Genomic DNA, 20,404 nt, shown 5'->3' with positions numbered 1-20,404 from the left:
AGTATGACGTCAAGGACGAGACGATTCTGGAGCACAACAATTCTCATAAAGGATTGCTCTTCGGTTAAGTTACCTAGAGCGGAGGCAGTCTCATCTACTACTGCTTCAAGGGTTCTTGTTAACCTACGGATTAGCTTACTGTTTACAACTGTACCTAAATAAGGGAACACACCTTTATCAATATCAATGAATTGCTCTGCAGCAGTTTCAGTATAATCGACAATCGGTAGGTTTCTCTTGTGTCTAGTATGTACTAGGAAGGAATTCCTATGGTAGTCAGGTGGGGCTAGGAAAACAGGTGGCAGTAGGAAGGCAATGTAACAGGTTCCCTCCCAATCGAGGGGCAGACGAACATATGCAGTTTGACCACAAACAAAATAAGAATGACGTGAAGCTTTGAAAATAGATTTCCCACTGTCACTATACTTGATAATAGTAGTACAATCACTATGTCCTACGTGTACAGAACCATAATTACGGACACATAATTCGCCTTTGACTGGTAGTACTGAAATAGCAGGTGAGTCTGGAGTAGTATCAGACTGAACATTCAGGACCATAAAATTCGAAGAATAGTTACCTAAATTGTACACTTCATTTTCTAGATCTAAACCTGTTCTGTGGGGGAAACCTTTCTTGTCTGGGAAACATATACTGTTAAGAAAAGACATATCTGTTGAGGATGACGTTAACGTGGACCATGCTCCACACGAACCATTATGGGAAAAAGGATAAGGAAAGAGTGGCAGAACTCCCTTTGACGTCTGGAAAGGGGGGAGTCGACCACACACCCAACAATTAGTGGCATTGCTGGTCTGGTGTGAATAATGTAACATGCGGATAAATGTATTGTTACGCATAGCGAGGCGGTAGAACAGTTCATGAGGGGGCAGATCACTAAACGTGTGCTCTACTGTAACATTAGAAGGCTTATTTACATGAGGAACTGGAAAACACAGGAAAAATGCGTAACTAGTGCAGGAAATCATTATGCTGATGAATAATATGAAACTTAGAAAAACGATACATTGGTTTGAGTTTTGACTGACTCTCTCACTATGGGGGTCTATTTTATACATGTCAGAAACAGTCTAACCGTTTCACCTAGGGGAGGACTTAGACAATCAAACTGACTGACTTATTTTACTAGACCGGAGTTTTTGCTTATACTCCTGCTGCGGAGTTTTCTCTAACAGGGGAGGGGTTGTGTCAATGTCATTTGCGGGACAGTCCTTAGGAACAATGTTTTGACAAGTCTTGATATCCTGGGAAATGTTTTTAGAGACCGGTTTTAATCCGTAGAATTTCTTGACGTGCGAAAGGTGCACCCAGCCGCGGCGTCCTTCCAATTTCACGGCTGTACGGGTGGTGAGGAGGACCTGACGGGGCTCTTTCCAACGTGGCTCCAGCGGACTTGATCTGTCAAAGTTCCGGACGAGCACCATCGAACCTGGAACGATCTCATGCGGTGCCACCTCGGTATTGTCTGGAAATGCGGCGGCAACCTGTGAACGACATGAGTTGAGGGCAGACATCAAGGAAGCTAGGTAATCTGTCAGCATATTACATGAAACATCAGTAATACTTCGGGGTCTAGGAGTACCCCACATGTTAGGGGGGCGGCCGAAAACGACCTCATACGGGGACAGACCTGATCTGGAATGTGCGACCATGCGCATATAAAACAAAGCAACTGGCAGAGCTACTAGCCAGTCCACACCCTTATCTTTACATATTTTGGCAATTCGAATTTTCAGAGTCTGATTATGTCTCTCGACTAGACCGGCTGCTTCAGGATGGCGTACACAATGAAACTTCCACTGGTACCCCAACAACAGGGAAACGTGCTTCATCAACTCAGATGAGAATGGCTGACCGTTATCAGAATATACGACTCTAGGGAGTCCATATCGAGGGAAAAATTCACGAACCAACTGTTTGGCAGTGGTCGCGGCTGTGTAATCTGGGACTGGATATGCTTCTGTCCATCTGGACAAAGCGCATACAACTACAAGGACATACTTGAAACCTCGACATCGCTCCATCTGAATATAATCCATCTGGAGGACCTCAAAAGGGTGGTCAGGAGGCTGGAAACCCCCTTGTTCCACCGGGACACTTTTACCTGGATTAAACTGACAGCATATCATACAGGTACGGACTTTCTGCTTGGCTGCAGCTCGCAAATGCCTGTTGAACCAAATGTTCTGGATACTGTCTAACATAGCTTTTTCTCCTAAATGTGCTGGACTATGTGCGGTATTAATAATGACTTGAACCATAGAGTCGGGGAGAAACCATGTGGCTCTACCCTTTGTTAACCATCCTTGATCTGTCTGGACCCCTCCTTGTTCAGACCATTTCTTGATTTCATCGGGAGTAGCATGTAACTGGATATCTATGACATCTTGTGTAGGGTCCTTAACTGTCATACATGTAGTCAGATCTGGAGTATGTGTCTGTGTTAGATTAACTTGAGTGTCTGGAGTCTGTGCTGTAAGCTTGGCTGTGCGATCTGCTAGATCATTACCTTGAGAAATAATGTCAGTAACTTTCGTATGTGCTTTGCATTTCATGATAGCGATAGATGTCGGTAAGTGTATGGCATCTAACAGAGCTTGAATAAGGAGACCATGCTGAATCTTGGTTCCATGAGAAGTCATGAAACCTCTCTCCTGCCAGAGCACTCCAAAGTCGTGTACAACTCCAAATGCGTAACGTGAATCTGTGTAAACATTAACTTTCAAGTTCTTGGCGTGTATACAGGCTTGTGTCAGAGCAACTAGCTCTGCTGCTTGAGCGGACAGGGTATCAATACGGTGTGTCTCAATAACTTCAGTATCAGTAGTCACTGCATACGCGGCGACTAGTTCTCCTGTACTAGTTCTCATACATGAACCATCCACATAAAGTGTCAGGTCAGGATCTGGTAACGGAACGTCTGTCAGGTCTTGTCTTGGCTTTGTCGTAATGTTGACTACTTCCACACAGTCGTGTGCGGCAGGATTTGAACTAACTGATGGTAACAGTGTAGCAGGATTCAGGATGTTGCAGCGTCTAATATCTATGTGTGGCTGAAACAGTGTCAATTCATAACCTGTTAAACGTGCAATTGTCAAGTGCTGTGTTTGTGTTCGGTTTAAAAGAACTTCCACGGAGTGTGGGACTTGTACTGTCAAGGTATGTCCTAAGACTATGGAATCACTTTGTCTGATAGCTAGTGCTGTGGCTGCAACTGACTTGAGGCACGCAGGCAGAGCCTGGGCGACTGGATCTAATGTGCTAGAAAAATAAGCACAGGGCTTGTATTGTCCTGCTTGATCTTGTGTAAGAACAGATAATGCTGTACCTTCACGTTCAGTAACGAAAAGTGTAAAAGGCTTACTGTAGTTCGGTGTTGCTAGAACTGGAGCTTGACATAAAGCTTTCTTTAACTCGTTGAAACTAAGTGTATGTTCAGATGTCCAAGGGAGAACAGTCGATACGGCTGCCTCCTGTGTCGTTAACTGTATCAGTGGCTTGGCTAGAAATGCATACTGGGGAATCCATTGTCTGCAATAAGAAGTAAGGCCAACAAAGGCACGTACCTCCTTCTGGGTTCTGGGCTGGGGAAAACTCGCTATCAACTGGATACGGTCTGGTGTCAACTGCCTACCCCTCTTGGACAGTAAGTGTCCTAAGTAGACCACTTGCTGGACACAGAATTGAAGCTTCGAAGGTGACACCTTGTGCCCCATCTCGGCTAGGAAATACAAAACCGTGAGTGACGCTCGCTCGCAGTCACGTTCAGAACGGGCTGTGATCAGTAGATCATCGACATACTGGAGCAGGGCAGTGTCAGTTGGCATGTGAACATTGTCTAGTTGTCTCTTGAGTGCTTGACTGTAAATACTAGGGCTTTCTGTGAAACCTTGAGGAGCTCGTGTAAACATATAGCTCCTTCCATTTAAACAAAATCCGAAAAGAAACTGGCTGTCTGGATGGATGGGAACACTAAAAAATGCGTTCTTGAGGTCTATGACAGTGAAGAACGTGGCTTCGGAATCAATAGCTGTCAATAGGGAAGAGATATCTGGGACAACTGGGTACTGAGGGATAATACATTTGTTAAGTTCTCGTAAATCAATCACTAATCGATATACTGGGGGTGCATTTGGATCAGTACGTTTCATAACTGGAATGATCGGAGAGTTACATACGTTGGAGTCAGTTTCTACAACTACTCCTTGAGCCATGAGCTCGTCTATAATTTTGGATAAGGCTGCTACAGCCTCAGGTGGCAATCTATACTGCCTGATTCGTGGTAACACTACACCTGGTTTGAGAGTCACACGATGGGGTGTGATTTGCATGTAACCTACATCAGTTGGACCTTGCGCCCATAAATACTGCGGAACTTTAGACAGTCTTGAATCAAAATCTCGTAATACATAGTGACCCTTAAAGTCACGTAGGAACAGACGTATTCCCTCTGGGGAACAACATATAACTGCACCTAACTCTTTCAGTGTTTTAATGCCTAATAGGTTTTCTGGACATGACTTAGTAAGTAACAGATCAGTAGTGCGGGACAATGGACCTACTTCTAGAGTGACTGGCTTTGAAATCTCATTAACGATAGGCTTTCCTGAAAATCCAAGGGAAACATTTCTTGAGCCTGAGAGCGGAGCCCCTGGAACTTCGGCATGACTAATTGTGGTCCTACTTGCCCCTGTATCAATCAAAAACTTTCTGTCTTTCCCTAGTACTTGACTGTGAACATAGGGACCTTCTTGATCTACAGGTATCTCGATGAGAGGCAAGCCTACCTCCCTCTCTAGGCTATTTCATGAATATGGCTGGTACTCTGGATACTCAGACTGTGCATACTGGTACATCTGCGATGTAACATGCTGTGTTGCAGCAATAGGCTGCGGTACTGTAACTGTCTGTGGTGCATTCTGTGGCTGAGGAATCTGTGAAACTTGTTCCTGTCTAGGCGGACGTGGTCTTTCTTTAGTCTTACCAGTAGCTATGTTATGTTTCAGAACTGCACACTCATTTATAAAATGACCTGGCTGTTTACAATAATTGCAGTTCCCTTTAACGGGAGCTGCAGGATGACTGGCTTGATTCGGACCCTTCTTCTGACTGTCTTGAGGAACAGATTGTGCAACTAGCACTTTCATTTTCGTGTCTTTCATACGTTTTCTCTCGTGTTCTTGCTCTTCCCTGATTCTATTCTGGTGGTACTGGAGCATCTGGAGCATCTGGGACGGAGTATTTGCTTGCCAGGTGCTTTCAACTTTCAGAACTCGGTTTCTAACTTGTGGGCTTGAATTCTCGACTAATTTGGTAACGAAAAGGTGAGGGTATGACTCACTACTCGTCTTGAGGCCACTGTTGATGCTAAAGCATTTTTCAAACCTCGAATAAAAATCACTAATATCTTCATCTTGTTTCTGTTTACAGGCTGAGATTGCATCCCAGTCTTCTTTTCTCGTTGTTAATAATCTGGGTAAAACTTGAATTAATAATTCTGGTAATTCTTTACATTTCTCTCCAAGACCAGTACCTGGTACACGTATCTTATCTTCAGCTTCTAGAACTGCCCAATCTATCTTTTTCTCTCCCACCTCCCATTCTTTTTCCTTTAGCTTTTCATACACCCCTGCGGGCAACAGAACCTTTAACATTTTAATGATATCTGGGTAAGTGTATTCTCCCATACGGAGCATGTCTTTTAATTCTCTATGGAACCCTGCTGGATCTTTGTCATGACAGGGAATTAATTTCTTCATTTCGAGGAGTTCCATCTTTGTGATCGGGGTGTAAACAAACACTCGTTGCATTTCGCCACCCGCTCCTCTGACTGGGTGGACTTCTCGTAACGGATTCTGTCTGTCTATGTAGAAGGGTTTACTTTCTGGGGGTGAGACATGAACAAAATGCGGGTTCAAAAATGTTCTATATTTGTGACGCTGTTCTAGAATTACACTAATTAAATCGGTACCTAGACCTCTCCATTTATACTGGAGTAACTCGTTCAAGATATCATGTAACGGGCCTGGATCAGAATGTTGACCCTCATACAGAGTAATGAGGTGCTGAATCATATACATACCCACCAGTCGTTGCTCGGCTGGGGGCATTTTCAGGAACATTTGTGCCACTATTTCGTCTGGAAAAGTGGTAGAATCAGTAATCCATCGGACTGCTGACCGAACTAGTTCCTGTTCATGCATAGTACTTAATTCACTATAACCGATTCGTGATTTCAGAATGTGATCGGTAGCTTGGAATACTTGTTCTAGGGAACCTTGTTCTGGTGCTGAATGATGGAAAGTAGACTTGTGTTCTAGACGTAAATGGCGATCTGGAAATCTAGGTTTTCCTACATATGCTATTCTGGCAGTATTTTCCTCGTCTTCCTCTTCAGGATCAGAGGTACTTTCTTTCTCGCTTACTTGTGCTGCTTTACGCTGTTCGTGTATCTTTATTATCTCTCTACGGATTTTCTTGTACATACTTTCCATGGCACCAATGGTATTGTGCTTTCCTTCGGCTATATTATCACTCCACTTTGTTAGAGTTTTCATTTCTTCCGGGTCTTTAGACGGGTAATCCTGTTCTCTTATTAGACAGTTAATTAAGAACTTTAATATCATGCGCTGAATCTCGGCTTTCCTTTGAGACATGGCATCACTAATACTTTGTGGGTCATCCCCTGTACGGATGAAACGATATATCCTGTCTAGATCTTCTTTCATATTCGGCAGGGTGACTAGATACTCGGTCACTCTCCTTACGCGTACGGAATATAAAACCATATTAAACTCGCCTGGAACTGGGTCATAGACACATTCGCCAAGGGTTTGCCTGATTTCTGCAACAGACTTATTACTCTTGGGAGTACGCTGTGATGCTTGAGCATGTAATTCGAGTGCTGATAAACGCTTGTATGGCGGCGGGGTTTGGGGAGGACCTCCTCCTGCGGCCCCTAAACTAGAATCATCAACTGATGCTTTTCGTCCTGGCAGGGTGGGTAATTGTAACGTGGGCTGGACTTGTATGGCGGGCTGACCCGGGGGAGCTGTTAAGGGCACCCCGGTGTCTGGAGGAGCAGGAATTACCTGATTTACAGGGACGGGCGGAGCGCGAACAGGATTTGCATATTCGGGGACTGTGTCGTCCAAATAGGACGAGATGAAAATATCAGCTGCGGTCGGTTTGTGACGTAGTTTGGTCGGAACTAGTGGTGGCGGGAAATTACTGGATGCCTCCGGGGTCGCTTTTGGCAAGCCCTCAGCAAGAAGAGGATACATACCCTTAATGAGGGCATGCCTCTGTCTGTCTGATTGCTCAGTTCTAACTCGTTCACCTATCTCGATTAATTCTCTTTCTTGGGCTCGTTCTTGGGATTCTCTACTTAATTCTGATTTTCTGATTTCTTTTTCGGTTCTTTTATGAGCTTCTTTGCGCCATAACTCGATGGCATCTTTCTGTGACTGTCTGGCTTTCTTTTTCCATAATGCCTCCTCTACTCGCATGATGCATTCGGCATCCCATGTACCCGATACGGGCCATCTATACTTTTCTTCTAACTGTTTGGTATACTCTACCCATAAATCTAGATACAATATGGCACTTATGCCATGTTTCTGATACATAAAGTGACCTGGACTGTCCCTGGGCGGGACGGGAACTGCTGCTTCCAGCAGACCCTTTTTAGTTTTTAACTGACGTAACTTGGAAAATATGGGCATGACTGAACTGTAATCTAGACACAATACAATACACAATAAACACGATACTTATTTCCCATTCATACCACGACATTAGAATACATGAAAAACATTTAAAATAACAGTTCGGACAGAATACTACCTGGAAATACTGAGAACAGAACACATGAATTTTCTCGAGAACAGAAACTGACTAGAACAGAAACTAGATGCACTGCTGAAACAGTACGGAACATACCGGTCCCATAAAGGGACGCATCAAGACCCGTATCCACCTAGGTGAACACTTCGTTTGTGAGTCTGTGTACCACCAACCCACGGACCAGAGTCAATTTAGATTGACCCTGTCTAGATACTACCCCAGTAATGGTACTCACCGGGCAGCAAGAACGGAAAGCTTCGGACTGGACTGGACTGCTACGACGACGAACTTCGGACTTCGGACTTCAGTTACGGGTGGACCTCCGGATACCTCGGACCTTGGACTCTTGGCTTGGGCTCTGGTCGGGACTCGCCGCGTTCCTCCACCGTCTCGTCTGGATGCTGGACCGCCTCCTCCGTCTCCTCCGTGGGCCTGAGGGATACTTGAGCAGAAATATCTGCCACTGCGCAGAAGAGTTCCGTCACGACTGCAGAGGGTCAGGGGGTCGGCGTGGCTTCACCGACGCGTGGGGAAAGGGCAAGTCCCTATTCGGGCGCCATTATGTGGTATATAAATAAATAATACCGGATCTATTTTTGAGTGAATGAATGAATAACAGATAGCTCAATAAATAAGAGTCAAGATTCGAGGTAGTGGGAGTTTTGCAGGTTTAATACAGCATAAGGACAGGAACAGGACAACCTGCATAGGAATAGGATGACAGGGCCCAGCAGCTGCTGGGGCTGGGATGAGCGCGCTAACTTTTAATAACAAAACATGAGCATATATACATAGCGCAAACACATAGCATTACATTGCAGTAGGCGTAGCAGTGGGTGGAGCAGAAGGCGTGACGCGTAGCAGTCGCGAAAGATAAGAGTAAAAAGAAGGCGTAACTCAGACATGTGATGCAAACGTAACAGAATATGTCATGAATGGGCGGAAACATAGGAGGGGGCTACCTAAGGAGCCGGGACCTCTAACCTGGTGGTGCGCGCAAACTGGCAATGACGTGTTACGAGGAGAAGCTGGGGGCTATGAACTCTGTGCTAGGAGCAGAGACTAAAGTCTGGAGGGTCGGAGCGACATGTACCTAAACCCTATCTAGTATCTGATGTTTAGGGAACATGTTGATATAAACTAGAAGTCATGAGGGGAAAAGCTAACTGACTCTAAGACTGGAGCATGCATTTATTCTACATATAGTGCGTGATGAAGAATATTAAATGACCATTAAATACAGTATTTCTCTAACGTGGAGACGTGAAGGCTAGACAATGACGGAAACTATTGATGCAGTTCAGTAGCTTAGGAATGCAGAGAAGGAGGACTAAACTGATAATGGGAATCATAATATAGTCTTGGCAGACTCAGAGGCAGAGCCAAGCTACACCGGGCACTGCGAGGCAGGAAGTAAGTGAAAGGTCGAGGATACAGGTGGGGGCTGGATCGCTCCTCAGCGAGGCTTCAGGAGACAGGAGCTGAATCTAGTGTCCAGGCCCTGTTGAGGCCTGGAAACGGGGACTTTATAATGAAATAACGTGCACACTGAGAAACGTGGCAACGTAGCTTTACATAGGCCTGATATTCGTAGTATTCACGAGGACTGGAAATGGCAGATCAGAGGTGGACACAACTATAATTGCGTCATTAATCGGACATGGGGAATAACATATGCATATTGGTCATGCACACATAACATATGATGGATGACACGTAGGGACACAGAACATGACAAAATTTACTTTTCCACATGACCACGGTTGCAGCCACGTGCTTGCAGCTGCCCCGGGGCAGTACTTTACCTGTAATAGTGCGCACTGTCCCTATTTGCCCAGCGCACCAGTTTGAAAGTGTGCCATGGCACAGAGAGGGGCAGTGTGCCGTCTTTGTAACGCGGCCCCTGGTGGCCAATCAGAGTGTGCTGTTGGCAGTTTGGATTTGGCAAAAGGGACATTTAGTGGCCATTCAAAGTGTAGCATTGACACCACCTGGCCAATCGAATTACAGCATAGCCAACAGACACTTCATTTGAAAGGACATTACACACCCATGAAGTGCTGTGACCCTAAATCCCAATTCTGAAGGAAATTGCCACAATTTGGCTCACTGGCCGGCTTGAAAATGAAATTCCTGTATTATATTGGAAAGTCCAACTCCACTCCATTGCATCTCTGCGCCTCTGTCCTATCCTGACTCACATTCATACAGCTGCTGCTTCTTTCTGCTGCCCTTACCCAGACACACACAGCTGACGAGGACCAGGGTAGTGAAGCCAGGAAAGGTTTGGAAGTGGACGCCAACAGGACGAGGAGGCCAGAAAATAGCATTAGAGGCGGAAGAATATGGGGGAGCTCAGGCAGACCAGGGGGCTTCCCTACGTAGGTTTACTTTACATTGACCTGATTGAGCTACGCAGCCCTCCCCCGGCCCCTGGGGTGGAAGGGTTTCTTCATTGCTGGCTGGCCCTGGGCCTCAATCCTGCAGTGTTTTCTCTTTGTCAGTTTCCTGCCAAGGACCATCCCTCAGCCCCACCCTTTTCAACGTCTACATGGCCCGACTCGCAGACGTCGTCAGATCCCACGGCCTCCACATGATCGCACACTCAGACGACACTCAAGTCATCCTCTCGCTCTCCGAAGACCCCTCCACTGCCAGAACCAACCTCTGCAACGCCATGACCAACTGGATGAGGGCAACTGCCTTAAACTCAACTCCGACAAGACAGAAGTACAGATCTCCGGGAAGAACACTTCCTTATGGGACCAAAGCTGGGGACTAACTGAACTCGGACCCGCACCCACACCAACAGACCTGGCACATAACCTAGGCAAGCCACTGGGCAGCCAACTGACCATGAAACGGCAAGACAACTCAGTCACCTCCGCCTGATTCTACACCCTCTGCACTCTCCGCAGAATCTTCCGATGGATACCAACCGACACCAGAAAAGCTATTGCTCAGGCCCTCATCAGCAGCCGACTCGACTACGGAAACGCTCTCAATGCTGGCATTTCTGCTCATACGACTCCAGACCATATAGAATGCGGCCACTAGACTCACCCTGGACCCCGATAAAAGGACACACATCACACACACCACCCCCCCCTCAGACACCTCCACTGGCTCCCCATCCAGAAGAGACGCCAGTTCAGGATCCTCACTCATGCCAACAAAGCCCTACACGACCCAGGACCGGCCTACATCAACCATCGACTGAATTTCCATCGTCCCCAAGACACCGACTCTCTGCCGAGCTACCGGTGCACTCACCCGGCATCCGCCGCAGCGGAGGCCGCTCCTGCTCCTATATCGTCGCCAAGACCTGGAACGACCTGCCCCCCATCGCCGAACCCCACCCTCCCTGCAGACTCCAGGAAGAAACTCAAGACCTGGCTTTTTGAGTCGTCACGCCCTCAGCGCCCAGATGCCGCTAGGGGTGATAGCGCTACCCAAATGATTTGATTTGGAAATTTTTTCTGAAAAAGCCGCTGGACATGGATGTGGTTTGGCTGTTCCTTGTTCCTCTGATAATCCCGCCCATGCATCTCTGTGCCTTTTATTAAAACGTGACACATTATGCAATGAAGGATAGCAGAACATTTGCTGTTATTTGAAGTTTGGAAAATGTTTGCGTTTCTATTGCTAGTGATTTCCCACTTTTAGTCCTCACAATTACACAAGATGTTGCATATTATAGAATTCTTGCTGCTAAGAAAGACACTTAACCTTTGACTAAGGTTTTTGTGCATATTTCAGAATTGCACAGTTTTGGTACCTAACCAACGTTTATTCATTTTATTTTCCATTATTCGGTGATGCACCGTGGTATAAAATAAAAATAAAACAGTTTCCAAGGCTGGATTGTTGGCACTGGGTATAAAGTGTTTCGGGGCACATTATAAAAGTTACATTCGTGTGTGACTAGAAGAATCTGTGAAACATATCAATGCATCGCTTTTACAAATCAGCCTTCGATACAAAACCGACAGATGTGAGTCGATTTCCCTTTTTTGCTTTTATATTCGCTATTTGTGAATTCATTGATTGTTTTGTGGGGGGAACCTTGGTTAATCTATACAAATGACCCCTCGCTGAATTCAGAACGTTGTCTATTGTTTGGAAACCTATTACTTTCTGGTTTCATCCACTGGGTTCACACTCAGTACACCAGAAGCCACAAGCACTTAGGAGCTACGAAAGAAGGGCATGGTGACCACTGCTCACAAAAGTGTCCAAAAAATGGTGAGTATTTTATTTGTCTCAGCCTCTCTCATAAAGCTGGGGTGGAGTTATTTTAGCATGTCAAGCCTTTTGTTGTATGCTATTTGTTAGAAAGAAACGTGCACTTTCAGCACACACTTTTTTGCAGTTTTTGGAAAAAAGCTCAATATTTCTATATTTTGCCTTTTTTCTCGGACAGTGATTTGGCCTGGATATCGATTGTGATTAAAAGTTAGGAAAGATTAACCATGAACTGTCCTAAATGTCAAAAGAGGTCTTAGTCCGGAAAGGGAGGGCAGGAACAGCTATCACTAAATGTGTTCAGCACAACTAAAGTGTGATGGCGCACACAGTGTGTGTTCACAGACTGGAAACACTTTACATATTTATGGCCGACCCATGGAAGGGTGCCGCGTGTTTTGGGGCCTCTAGAGCTGGGACTCCTGGCAGGGCCTCCTTGAGCTGCTTCCATCTCAGGCCCATCCTCTGCCTGACACCACTGGTGTGTTCAGGAGCAGGTGGGCCTGAGCTGGTCCTGGCTGGGAGCTCTGCCACACTCCAGCTGTTTATTACACCACTGTGACCTTCACAATCCCCTGTTGTGGGCCAGCGGTGCAGTGATGTGTGACGTGTTCCTTCAGTGAGGCTTGTCCCAGTCTCTGATCCTACCTGACAAATAATGCCCAACAGGTGGCAAACACAAAGGCAGCATTTGGGTTTCCTGCAGCTGTCTAGTTTATAATATGGTCTACAGGAGGAGGGGTCATAATCTATAGGTTCTTCTCAGTCCCATTACCTGGAGTCTTGGCAGAGAGCTCAGCCAAGTGTCCTTCAGGCCGAAACCAGAATTAAAACCTGAAATGAGAAAAAGTAAGTTTCAGAGAGGCTCAGTGACTGAACACTGCAGAGGGTTTGATTCATTCACACCAGACACTCTCCTCAAACCTGCTGCTCCCATTGCAGTGACTTCTCCAGCTGCTCTACCATCATTCACCCAAGCCCCCTCCCCCTGACACAGACAGGATCCATCATTCACTCTGGGATAGATGTCCCTCCTACCTCCACAGCATCCATCATTCATCCATGAATGTCCCTCCCACAGCATCCGTCATTCACCCATGAATGTCCCTCCCACAGCATCCGTCATTCACCCATGAATGTCCCTCCCACAGCATCCGTCATTCACCCATGAATGTCCCTCCCACAGCATCCGTCATTCACCTATGAATGTCCCTCCCACAGCATCCGTCATTCACCCATGAATGTCCCTCCCACAGCATCCGTCATTCACCCATGAATGTCCCTCCCACAGCATCCATCATTCATCCATGAATGTCCCTCCCACAGCATCCATCATTCACCTATGAATGTCCCTCCCACAGCATCCGTCATTCACCCAGGAATGTCCCTCCCACACCATCCATCATTCACCCAGGAATGTCCCTCCCACAGCATCCGTCATTCACCCAGGAATGTCCCTCCCACAGCATCCATCATTCACCTATGAATGTCCCTCCCACAGCATCCGTCATTCACCCATGAATGTCCCTCCCACAGCATCCGTCATTCACCCATGAATGTCCCTCCCACAGCATCCATCATTCATCCATGAATGTCCCTCCCACAGCATCCATCATTCACCTATGAATGTCCCTCCCACAGCATCCGTCATTCACCTATGAATGTCCCTCCCACAGCATCCGTCATTCACCCAGGAATGTCCCTCCCACAGCATCCGTCATTCACCTATGAATGTCCCTCCCACAGCATCCGTCATTCACCCATGAATGTCCCTCCCACAGCATCCGTCATTCACCTATGAATGTCCCTCCCACAGCATCCGTCATTCACCCAAGAATGTCCCTCCCACAGCATCCGTCATTCACCCATGAATGTCCCTCCCACAGCATCCGTCATTCACCCATGAATGTCCCTCCCACAGCATCCGTCATTCACCTATGAATGTCCCTCCCACAGCATCCGTTATTCACCCATGAATGTCCCTCCCACAGCATCCATCATTCACCTATGAATGTCCCTCCCACAGCATCCGTCATTCACCCATGAATGTCCCTCCCACAGCATCCGTCATTCACCTATGAATGTCCCTCCCACAGCATCCGTCATTCACCCATGAATGTCCCTCCCACAGCATCCGTCATTCACCTATGAATGTCCCTCCCACAGCATCCGTCATTCACCTATGAATGTCCCTCCCACAGCATCCGTCATTCACCTATGAATGTCCCTCCCACAGCATCCGTCATTCACCCATGAATGTCCCTCCCACAGCATCCGTCATTCACCTATGAATGTCCCTCCCACAGCATCCGTCATTCACCCAAGAATGTCCCTCCCACAGCATCCGTCATTCACCCAAGAATGTCCCTCCCACAGCATCCGTCATTCACCTATGAATGTCCCTCCCACAGCATCCGTCATTCACCTATGAATGTCCCTCCCACAGCATCCGTCATTCACCCATGAATGTCCCTCCCACAGCATCCGTCATTCACCTATGAATGTCCCTCCCACAGCATCCGTCATTCACCTATGAATGTCCCTCCCACAGCATCCGTCATTCACCCATGAATGTCCCTCCCACAGCATCCGTCATTCACCTATGAATGTCCCTCCCACAGCATCCGTCATTCACCCAAGAATGTCCCTCCCACAGCATCCGTCATTCACCCAAGAATGTCCCTCCCACAGCATCCGTCATTCACCTATGAATGTCCCTCCCACAGCATCCGTCATTCACCTATGAATGTCCCTCCCACAGCATCCGTCATTCACCCATGAATGTCCCTCCCACAGCATCCGTCATTCACCTATGAATGTCCCTCCCACAGCATCCGTCATTCACCTATGAATGTCCCTCCCACAGCATCCGTCATTCACCTATGAATGTCCCTCCCACAGCATCCATCATTCACCCATGAATGTCCCTCCCACAGCATCCATCATTCACCCAAGAATGTCCCTCCCACAGCATCCGTCATTCACCTATGAATGTCCCTCCCACAGCATCCGTCATTCACCTATGAATGTCCCTCCCACAGCATCCGTCATTCACCCATGAATGTCCCTCCCACAGCATCCGTCATTCACCCATGAATGTCCCTCCCACAGCATCCGTCATTCACCCATGAATGTCCCTCCCACAGCATCCGTCATTCACCCATGAATGTCCCTCCCACAGCATCCGTCATTCACCCATGAATGTCCCTCCCACAGCATCCATCATTCACCTATGAATGTCCCTCCCACAGCATCCGTCATTCACCCATGAATGTCCCTCCCACAGCATCCATCATTCACCTATGAATGTCCCTCCCACAGCATCCGTCATTCACCCATGAATGTCCCTCCCACAGCATCCGTCATTCACCTATGAATGTCCCTCCCACAGCATCCGTCATTCACCCATGAATGTCCCTCCCACAGCATCCGTCATTCACCTATGAATGTCCCTCCCACAGCATCCGTCATTCACCTATGAATGTCCCTCCCACAGCATCCGTCATTCACCTATGAATGTCCCTCCCACAGCATCCATCATTCACCCATGAATGTCTCTCCCACAGCATCCGTCATTCACCCATGAATGTCCCTCCCACAGCATCCATCATTCATCCATGAATGTCCCTCCCACAGCATCCATCATTCACCCATGAATGTCCCTCCCACAGCATCCGTCATTCACCCATGAATGTCCCTCCCACAGCATCCGTCATTCACCTATGAATGTCCCTCCCACAGCATCCGTCATTCACCTATGAATGTCCCTCCCACAGCATCCGTCATTCACCTATGAATGTCCCTCCCACAGCATCCGTCATTCACCCATGAATGTCCCTCCCACAGCATCCGTCATTCACCCAAGAATGTCCCTCCCACAGCATCCGTCATTCACCTATGAATGTCCCTCCCACAGCATCCGTCATTCACCCAAGAATGTCCCTCCCACAGCATCCGTCATTCACCCATGAATGTCCCTCCCACAGCATCCGTCATTCACCCATGAATGTCCCTCCCACAGCATCCGTCATTCACCCATGAATGTCCCTCCCACAGCATCCGTCATTCACCCATGAATGTCCCTCCCACAGCATCCATCATTCACCTATGAATGTCCCTCCCACAGCATCCGTCATTCACCCATGAATGTCCCTCCCACAGCATCCGTCATTCACCTATGAATGTCCCTCCCACAGCATCCGTCATTCACCCATGAATGTCCCTCCCACAGCATCCGTCATTCACCCATGAATGTCCCTCCCACAGCATCCGTCATTCACCCATGAATGTCCCTCCCACAGCATCCATCATTCACCCATGAATGTCCCTCCCACAGCATCCGTCATTCACCCATGAATGTCCCTCCCACAGCATCCATCATTCACCTATGAATGTCCCTCCCACAGCATCCGTCATTCACCCATGAATGTCCCTCCCACAGCATCCGTCATTCACCTATGAATGTCCCTCCCACAGCATCCGTCATTCACCCATGAATGTCCCTCCCACAGCATCCGTCATTCACCTATGAATGTCCCTCCCACAGCATCCGTCATTCACCTATGAATGTCCCTCCCACAGCATCCGTCATTCACCTATGAATGTCCCTCCCACAGCATCCGTCATTCACCTATGAATGTCCCTCCCACAGCATCCGTCATTCACCCAAGAATGTCCCTCCCACAGCATCCGTCATTCACCTATGAATGTCCCTCCCACAGCATCCATCATTCACCCATGAATGTCCCTCCCACAGCATCCGTCATTCACCCATGAATGTCCCTCCCACAGCATCCATCATTCACCCATGAATGTCCCTCCCACAGCATCCATCATTCACCCATGAATGTCCCTCCCACAGCATCCGTCATTCACCCATGAATGTCCCTCCCACAGCATCCGTCATTCACCCATGAATGTCCCTCCCACAGCATCCATCATTCACCTATGAATGTCCCTCCCACAGCATCCGTCATTCACCCATGAATGTCCCTCCCACAGCATCCGTCATTCACCTATGAATGTCCCTCCCACAGCATCCGTCATTCACCTATGAATGTCCCTCCCACAGCATCCGTCATTCACCTATGAATGTCCCTCCCACAGCATCCGTCATTCACCCATGAATGTCCCTCCCACAGCATCCGTCATTCACCTATGAATGTCCCTCCCACAGCATCCGTCATTCACCTATGAATGTCCCTCCCACAGCATCCGTCATTCACCTATGAATGTCCCTCCCACAGCATCCGTCATTCACCCAAGAATGTCCCTCCCACAGCATCCGTCATTCACCTATGAATGTCCCTCCCACAGCATCCATCATTCACCCATGAATGTCCCTCCCACAGCATCCGTCATTCACCCATGAATGTCCCTCCCACAGCATCCATCATTCACCCATGAATGTCCCTCCCACAGCATCCATAATTCACCCATGAATGTCCCTCCCACAGCATCCGTCATTCACCCATGAATGTCCCTCCCACAGCATCCGTCATTCACCCATGAATGTCCCTCCCACAGCATCCGTCATTCACCCATGAATGTCCCTCCCACAGCATCCGTCATTCACCCATGAATGTCCCTCCCACAGCATCCGTCATTCACCCATTAATGTCCCTCCCACAGCATCCGTCATTCACCCATGAATGTCCCTCCCACAGCATCCGTCATTCACCTATGAATGTCCCTCCCACAGCATCCGTCATTCACCCATGAATGTCCCTCCCACAGCATCCGTCATTCACCCATGAATGTCCCTCCCACAGCATCCGTCATTCACCCATGAATGTCCCTCCCACAGCATCCATCATTCACCTATGAATGTCCCTCCCACAGCATCCGTCATTCACCCATGAATGTCCCTCCCACAGCATCCGTCATTCACCTATGAATGTCCCTCCCACAGCATCCGTCATTCACCCATGAATGTCCCTCCCACAGCATCCGTCATTCACCTATGAATGTCCCTCCCACAGCATCCGTCATTCACCCATGAATGTCCCTCCCACAGCATCCATCATTCACCTATGAATGTCCCTCCCACAGCATCCGTCATTCACCCATGAATGTCCCTCCCACAGCATCCGTCATTCACCCATGAATGTCCCTCCCACAGCATCCGTCATTCACCCATGAATGTCCCTCCCACAGCATCCGTCATTCACCCATGAATGTCCCTCCCACAGCAGAAGAGTAAATAAGAAACTTGGCAGGTTGCCATGCAGTCTATTTGGTAGATTGGCTTCAGTACGCCCCAAAGGCCTAAACCAACCGCGAAAGAAGAAGAATCCGTACAGTTCTTCGACTCCAAAATGAAATCACTTCTGCGTTGATATAATCGCAGTAATCCTACCGCTATATGCAAATCCCAGAAGACTTTGCAGCTATTTGACAGAGTTAGAGCGGAAGATGTAACACCATCCCAAACACAAAACCATCTAGCCACTTCATGGCCGCTATCCGAGGTGACAAAGCCAAAGACCTAAACACACACGTGCTCCTCTACTCTCAGGCAGGGAACATTTCCTGAGTGTCTCAAGACTGGTTAAGTCACCCACGCCTCAAAAAAACCTCCGGAGATGCGATTGGCCTCAACAATTTTCACCCTCTCTCCAACCTCCCTTTCCTGACAAAAATCAGGGGAAAATGTGCAGACGATCAGGTCACCCAACACATGAAGGACAGCAACCTCCTGGACGAATACCAATCTGGCTTTCATCACGGCTGCAGCACTGGAAGAGTGCGGCTTCACCCAGGGTTGGATTGGGATCAAAAATCGGCCCGGGCACACCAAAAGAAGCGGCCGACATTTGCGTATTGCTTTTCCGCAAAACACTGCTTCAGCGAAGTTTTATGAAACGAAAGGGGGTGGGGGCATGTTTTAATAACTTCACTTAGATAAAAAAAAATGCACAGATTAGTTCACACTGCTGAGCCACACATGAATGCAAGTGAGACCACTTCTGCTCAGGCCCCCTGCCCCCTCAATCAGCAGACATTAATGGGCCGGCCCAGCAAGAGACAGGGAATGATACCTCCGCCCATCTGCCTCTAGAAAGGCCACCCAGGCACCCCCTGGGCCGCTGGCGGCATCCTAACAGCACAGACAGCTCCCAGGCTGCCCAAAAAAGCAGCTCACATCTAGAACTCGGCTACCGGCCCTTCGGTCATTTCCCGAGTGCCCGCGTTACCAATCTGACCCTGGGCTTCAGGTGGTCGATGATGCGCGCCGAGTCTTGTCTCAAGCATCTCCTGCCTCCTGATTCTTCTCGTCCTATCAGCACCCTTTGATACAGGTAACCATTCTACGCTCCTTGACACACTCAAAAATCGAATGGGCATTTATGGCATGGTTAATAAAGGTTTGAATCATTCCTCATAGTCAGGTCGCAGAAGATAAAAATTGAAGACCGTTTCTCGACATCGAAGGCGGAAAATCAAGGGGTACCTCAGCGATCCATCCTTGCTCTAACCCTGTTCAACCCTTATATCGAGCCCGGTGGAGTCCTACTAGGAGAATCCGGGATCCTCTACCCTCGATATGCAGGTGACGCCCGGCTGCACTTAAAGGTATCCTCTCCAAATGGCATCTCACACCTCGTCAGCACTTTAAGCACTCTTCAAGACTGGTTGACTTCACAGCACTTAACACTGAACCCTTACGGAACTTCTTCATCTGAGCCGCACCTCCTGTCCAATCCTGGATGGACACACTGTACATCCTAAACTGAACACCTCCCATCGTTGACTACGTGGAATCCCTATGAGCTATCAATCAATCAATCAATCAATCAATCAATCAATCAATCAAGGGGTTTATAAAGCGCACTACTCACCCGTGAGGGTCTCAAGGCGCTGCTATCCTAGATGAAAGGCTAAACCTACAATTGCAAATCAGCACTATGGCCCAAAACATGCGCTATCGACTGTGTCTTTTTTGGGGATCCACCACTACAGCCCAGAGAGAGATCTGAAAACTCTTGATCAATCGTTAGAGCTCTCAGGAATCGACTACTTAACTCCCTCTTGATTGGTCGCCAAGACGCACCTCACTCCTCTTAAACCAATCCTACATTCAGCATCACATTTCATTATAGGGCAACCTCTTCTCACTGATGCTGTTCACTCCCCACTGGCTGCCCATTGAGGCCAGGGCCATGTATGACACACCTTGTATCACTCACAGGCCCGACACACATCCGCTCTACGACACCGGGCCGACAAACTCAAAGGGGCTGATTTACAAGGCCCTTGTGCCACTTTTGCGTCATTTTTAACATGGGAAAAG

The 20,404-nt window shown here is 48.0% G+C and overlaps 1 protein-coding gene across 1 annotated transcript in view; it reads right to left on the bottom strand.

Annotated features, from left to right (window-relative positions):
- Positions 1–20,404, bottom strand: part of ZMYND15 (zinc finger MYND-type containing 15) — a 108,480-nt gene that overhangs the window by 10,119 nt on the left and 77,957 nt on the right. The window contains exon 12 of the mRNA XM_078669537.1: positions 12,887–12,945. Coding sequence (XP_078525663.1) covers positions 12,887–12,945 — 59 coding nt within the window. The remainder of the gene's footprint in view (positions 1–12,886; positions 12,946–20,404) is intronic.

The sequence above is a fragment of the Lissotriton helveticus genome, chromosome 12 (assembly GCF_964261635.1).
Source record: "Lissotriton helveticus chromosome 12, aLisHel1.1, whole genome shotgun sequence".
In the NCBI taxonomy this organism is placed as follows: Eukaryota; Metazoa; Chordata; class Amphibia; order Caudata; family Salamandridae; genus Lissotriton; species Lissotriton helveticus.
The sequence above is the reverse complement of the archived record's forward strand: the minus strand, read 5'-3'. Positions and strand labels throughout refer to the sequence as shown.